Source organism: Solenopsis invicta, chromosome 3 (genome assembly GCF_016802725.1).
Source record: "Solenopsis invicta isolate M01_SB chromosome 3, UNIL_Sinv_3.0, whole genome shotgun sequence".
NCBI classification, from domain to species: domain Eukaryota; kingdom Metazoa; phylum Arthropoda; class Insecta; order Hymenoptera; family Formicidae; genus Solenopsis; species Solenopsis invicta.
The window spans coordinates 12918864-12925198 of record NC_052666.1 but is presented as its reverse complement, the minus strand read 5'-3'; the positions used below and the strand labels follow the sequence as shown (position 1 = coordinate 12925198).

Below are 6335 nucleotides of genomic sequence, written 5' to 3'. Positions count from 1 at the left end.
TTTAACAGATTAATAATTTTGTCGTAATAGTTTACAATTAAATTTGCAATAAATTGTAAATAAATCACACAATATTAATATAAAGATTTTCCATGCGTAAAAAATTTGTGGTTTACGAAAATTAAAATTAAATAAGGAAAATGCTTATTTTTCTTCCTTAATACATACATCAAGTTAAAATTTATACTATGCAGATAATCGATAGTCCAGTTTAAAGCAGCACACGATTGATTCGACAAGACAAAACGAGTGACCATATGCTACACCTAAAATTGTTTCGCGAACAAGACATTTTGTAAATAAGAATAGAAAATAGGAGAGCATCTAGTACTATTAAAATACAATTATTCTGCGTCTTCTTTAAAACTCACGAGACATATATCAAATGCATATTAAATATAGAGAGCTCGTAAAGATAGATTCAATTGCGTACACAGAAAGAAATAATACGAGATACATATTTAATTGCATAAACGGTTTTGCTGAAGTATCTATAAATTGAACTAAGATACAAATCTTTTCTCTCTAAAAATGACTGTTACACCACCATTAAAATAATTATGTGTAATTTTTAACTTGTTTACCGTCATGCGTGGTCAACTCCTATATGAAGTTTCAGACCGCGTTAGTTCATTCTCGTATATTCGCCCAGGTGGCGGTAGATCTTTAACGGCAATCTTAGATAATCTATAGCCGTGTGACAATCACAGATCATATAAGTAAAGTGACAATTAACGTATCTGTTATAGGTTATATTATCTATTTAATATAAAAATAAAATTATCACTCGATTAAGTGGATTAAGTTCAATACGTTCATCAGCGAGTGAACGTAGCTGCATTAAAGACATCGACTGTGAAATTACCGGTAAATTAGATAGATTTAAACATATAATTAATAATAACTAATCCGTACAGAACAAAAACTTTACACAATGTGATTTACATAACGTTATGTGAATATTTGTTTAACATTAAAACAACATTACAACGTTGTATAACATGTAAATGTCTAGATTAAGTATATAAAATGTTGATTTTCTAACATCACTCTGTGAACATTTATACGTTGTTCCAACGATGTGTAAAGTTTTTGTTGGAATAAATTACTATTAATGTTAATTAGTTAACAATTAATAAGTTAATAAATAACTTTTTAATTTATGTAAATGAAATTATACAGGATAATACTCTGTATACACTACATTAATTGTTAGAAACAATAAAAATACACATACACACTCTATTTTATGCATAATGCATTATGCTAACAACAAAATGCATTTAGATTTTTAATTTTTTTTTACTTTTGCTTTGCAGTTCTTAATTTTAATGATGGTAAAAGTTGAATGGATCTGCATTGTACCAGGCTGTAAATCAAATTCAAGGACTCCTGGTCATTTTTTCCCAAAGAGTCCAATATTATCAGAAAAGTGGAAAGAAGCTGTAAATAATAGTATAATTTTAAATATCTCATCAGAAGAATTAAGAAAATATAGAGTATGTCACTTGCATTTTTTACCTGAAGATTATATTTATACTCAAAATCGTCGAAGACTGAAACATAATGCAGTACCTAGTGTAAATACATATAATACGCAGACAGTTACAGATAGTACAGAAATAAATGATGCAAATAGAGAGACAAATGATGCAAATACAGAAATAAATGATACAACTGACATACAGTTGCATTCACAATCTGAAACAAATACTGAATTACATTTACAATCTCAAACCAGTAATACAGAAATAAATGATACAATTGACATACAGTTGCATTCACAATGTAAAACAAATACTGAATTACATTTACAATCTCAAACCAGTAATGAACCTGGACCTTCCACAAGTAATTTTATATGTGCAGAAACAAATATGCAAAACGACCAAAATAATATCACAAATAAGGTTATTAGTCCATCACGAATATCAAGAAATATACTTGGATCTGTTACAAGACAACGTTTAACACCAAAAGCACAAAAAATATATAAGAAAGCTGTAACATTAGCGAAGGAAAGAAACCGAATGAAAAGACAAATAATAGATTATAAAACACGCCTAAAAGATGCAAAAAAGTTATCAAATACTCAATTTTGTAAAAAGTTTAACAGTTTAACTCCAACGCAAAAATTATTTTTCAATATGCAATTACGAAATACAAAATATGCTCCAAAGGTACATTTCAAAACATTATTTAATGAATTAAAATCTTCATTAGAATCAATATGTCCTGAACGTAGTTCACAATATTTCAGTAATATATATTTTGATTCAGAAACATGCAATAATGTAAATTTGCATTTGTAAATAGTGTGATTTGTAAATATTTCTTTTATATTATATTATATATTATTATTATATTATTATATATTATTATTATTATTTCTGTGTGCTATTTTGTTATATATAGGGAAGAAGATTTACACTTGAAAAAATTTTAGCATTGTCGCTGTATAAACAATCTGGATCTTGTTATAAATTATTATCAAAATTATTTGTTTTACCAAGTGCTACAACTCTAAAATGTTTGCTACGAACAATTTCTTTACAACCAGGAATTAATAAATTTATTTTTGAGCATCTTCGGCAACATATAGCACAAATGAAAAATGAAACAGACAAATTATGTATATTAATGTGGGACGAGATGTCATTAGAAGCCAATTTGCAATATGACCAATTGAATGACAGAATAATTGGTTTTGAAGATTGGGGACATAGACGTACATCACTGATAGCCGATCATGTTTTGGTTTTTATGGTAAGAGGAATTTTGAAAGGATGGAAATTTCCATTATCTTACAACTTCTGCAAAAGTCAAACAAAATCTGCACAGTTAATTAGATGCATAAAAGAAATTATAAAAGAATTATCTCAAGCTGGTTTGACAATAATTGCAACTGTATGCAACCAAGGGGGACCAAATATGACATCCATTAAGAAACTTCTCGAGGATTCAAGAAGTAAATGTATACAAAAAGGTCAAGAATATCGTAAGTATTCTGTTTTAATTAATATATATTAGACATATAATAGAAATATAAAGTAATTTTTAATTTTTTTGAAGGAAGTTTTATTGAACTTTTTGGGCAAAATATTGTACCTATCTATGATCCACCGCATCTTTTAAAAGGAATCCGTAATAATTTATTACTTAAAAATTTGGAAATTAATGCCACTAATTCAGGAAAAAAGGAACGACAGTTTGCATCATGGGACATCATTGATCAGGCATATAAAATGGATATTTACACAAATACATTAAATCGTCAATTGCCAAAATTAACCGATGAACATGTTATTAGATCAAAAATAAAAAAGATGAAAGTTAAATGTGCTGCTCAAATTTTTAGTGCAAGATTATCAGCATATATTGAATACAACAGCAAAATCAAAGGTAATTTGATAAGTAATAGTTATAACTTTCTTTAATTTTGCATTGTGTGTGTGTGTGTGTGTTTATTTATTTATTTATTTACTTTGCAGGAGGATTTATCGAGACACAGATTGGTCCACTACAAATACCAAAGGCAGGATATGACACAGCAATAGTATTAGATTTTTTCAACAAAGTTTTTGATTCCGTGAACGCTCATACTTTGCATCCAGAGACTCCTTTACGTGTTGCGGTAACAAAAAATAGCAAACACCATGATTTTTGGCCACATGCTACTAAATTATTGTCCGACATGCGATATGTAGATCCGAATACTAAGCAACCAGTTAAGTGCATACCGTCATTAAAAAATTGGATTTTTACTCTACGTGGATTTCAGAACATATGGAAAATAGTTGATAACGCAGGTATAAAATTTTTAAAGACAAGAAATATTAATCAAGATCCACTAGAAAACTTTTTTGGTATGATTCGTAGTCACGGACGTAGAAATATTAATCCTTCGTGTAGCCAATTTTGTGGATCATACAAAACATTATTAATTAATAATTTAACATCAAAACGGTCTATGGGCTCTAACTGCGAAGATAAAAATGACGGTAATTTATTATTTAATTTAAAACAATTTGTGAAAAACGTTTCTCATGTAAATAATGCATCAGAACAAATAGTTGAAGAAGACTCTGTAGCATTCCAAAATAACACAATAATACATAACATCTCATCACATAAAAATAATAGTCAAATGTATGTTTCTGGTTGGATTGCAAAAAAGATTTTATCTTTGAAACAGTTTAAAAATTGTTTAGAGTGTAAACAGAGTCTTCTAACAACAGATATAACATCTGAAGAATATGTGCAACTAGTTCATAGAGAATATGTACGAGAGAAACCTTCTTTAACTTATCCATCAATAACTTTTTTCAAACACGCATTTATTAAAGCCGATTCTATTTTAAATAAAAATATTTCTTTCTTATTTCGCAGAAATGTTTCTACTTTGTTATATACACTTTTAAACGATAAATTAAGTTTAGATTTTATACGTTGTAATAAACATAAAGAAGAATTAAAACATGTTGTAATACAAAAAATTACAAAACTATTTTTATATACATTTTGTAAAATAGTCAATAGAATTTTATCTGGTCGTGACACTCGATATGTTTCTACAAATATAATATTTCAGCAAGCTATTGAACATTATAAAAAGAAGCAAAAGCGATTTATAAAAAAAATGTAAATATTTTGACAATATATCAAATACAATATATTAAATATTTATAGTAATGTTTTTCAAAATTTATTTTATTCATATACTCTTATTAAAGTTGCAATTATTAAGTTTATAATTTAATAATAACTATAATGCTTTTATCATACTTTAATTAAACTAATTATATGACCAATGTAATAATTTATTTTTCAGTTTATAACTTTATAGTTGCAACTTTTGTTATTTTTTTTAAATTTTACTAGTACTAATAAATATATTGAATATTAGTTCGTTTACGTATATTCGCCTAGGTGGCGATAAAAACACTATTCCACAGCAAACTATGGGAGTTGTTTATCTATTTACTTATATGATCTGTGTTTACCGTAGAGGAATTAAAATTTTTACGTTTCTCATGAGTCTTAAGATCGTCAAACGTCTAAAACTCAGATTACTAAGCAGATAAAATTTTTGGCCACCAAATAAATGACAATAGTAAGAAATACACAAAATTCTAAAAAAAAAAAGTAGATAGTTGCCGTAGAAAAATTCAAGCCCTAACGGCAACGGAAATCCTCGCGTCGCGGTTCTTATGCCCTACATGCTATATTTTAAACGGGAGTAACTATTCACGACCGCGACCACCTATCGGCGCGCGCGGTAACTAGCGCAGCGGGTCGGCGCTCTCGCGCGAACTCACACGCGCCTTCCCCACACCTCGCGGCTTCCGCGAGCGCATGAAACTCACGCGCACTAATTCCTTCTATATTTCTGACACATATAAAACTAATTTTTTGACATATAATAGCAATAATAAAATTATGAATTTTGACATAAAAACTTATGCGTGCACTCCGCTACTGTACTATACTCGCAGAATCAAGATAGCGTTAAAATTGGAGCCGCTAAAAATCCTAGAAGATATTAAAATAAATTAATTTTTCAACTTATAGAATTAATAATAAATTGAAAACTTTTTTATCAGAAACATTTTGCGTGCACATACTACAATCGCATGTGCACGTAGAATTAAGATAGCTTTAAAATTGAAGTCGCTAAAAATATTTAAAGATTCAAAACAGATAAATAATATATTCTACATAGTAACAATACTATACCTTCAACTTTTTTATAATGTAGTAATTCTACGTGCAGACCATTATCGCGTCATGCGTACCAAATTAAAAATTCTACTAAAATTATATTTTATATGGACATTTAAAGTGGAAGGAATAAATTTTAAGTAACGCACGCCTTATCCCTGCACCGCGCTGCTTCTGCTAGAGCCTACAAACTCATACGCTCCGATTACTTGTATCTTTTTAACACAATTAAAAATAGTGGCAACAATTAAAATATAGGTTTCGACTTGCAATTTTGATGTGCGTGCTCTCTGCTACCGCACAGTGCACGCCGGATCAAAATAACTTAAAAATAAGAGCTATTAAAAATATTATAATATTCCAGAATAAGAAAAATAAAAACATATAGAAATAATAATGAAATAATGAATCTTTAACCGGAAATGTATAGTGAGCACGTGCCACCACCATACTGCACACGCGGAAATAAAAATTAATATTGCTAAAAATATTTAAATATTTCAGAATATATAAAAATAAAAAACTCACGGAAGCAACATTAAAATTGTAACTTTTTCGCAATATGATAATTTTACATACGGGATACTACCGCATCCCATGGCTGGAATTGAAAT

At 28.7% G+C, this 6335-nt stretch overlaps 1 protein-coding gene across 2 annotated transcripts; it reads left to right on the top strand.

Annotated features, from left to right (window-relative positions):
• The first annotated feature begins 649 nt into the window (after positions 1–649).
• LOC105206356 lies at positions 650–4692 on the top strand. Of its 2 annotated transcripts, none has more exons than XM_039446844.1 (5): positions 650–867; positions 1320–2766; positions 2842–2998; positions 3073–3402; positions 3492–4692. In XM_039446844.1, the coding sequence occupies exons 2-5, from the start codon at positions 2608–2610 to the stop codon at positions 4643–4645; spliced, it is 1800 nt and encodes a 599-aa protein (XP_039302778.1). In that variant the 5' UTR covers positions 650–867; positions 1320–2607; the 3' UTR covers positions 4646–4692. The 2 variants fall into 2 exon arrangements, with proteins under 2 accessions (XP_039302778.1, XP_039302779.1); XM_039446845.1 differs by having other exon boundaries at positions 652–867; positions 2921–2998.
• The last annotated feature ends 1643 nt before the right edge of the window (positions 4693–6335 follow it).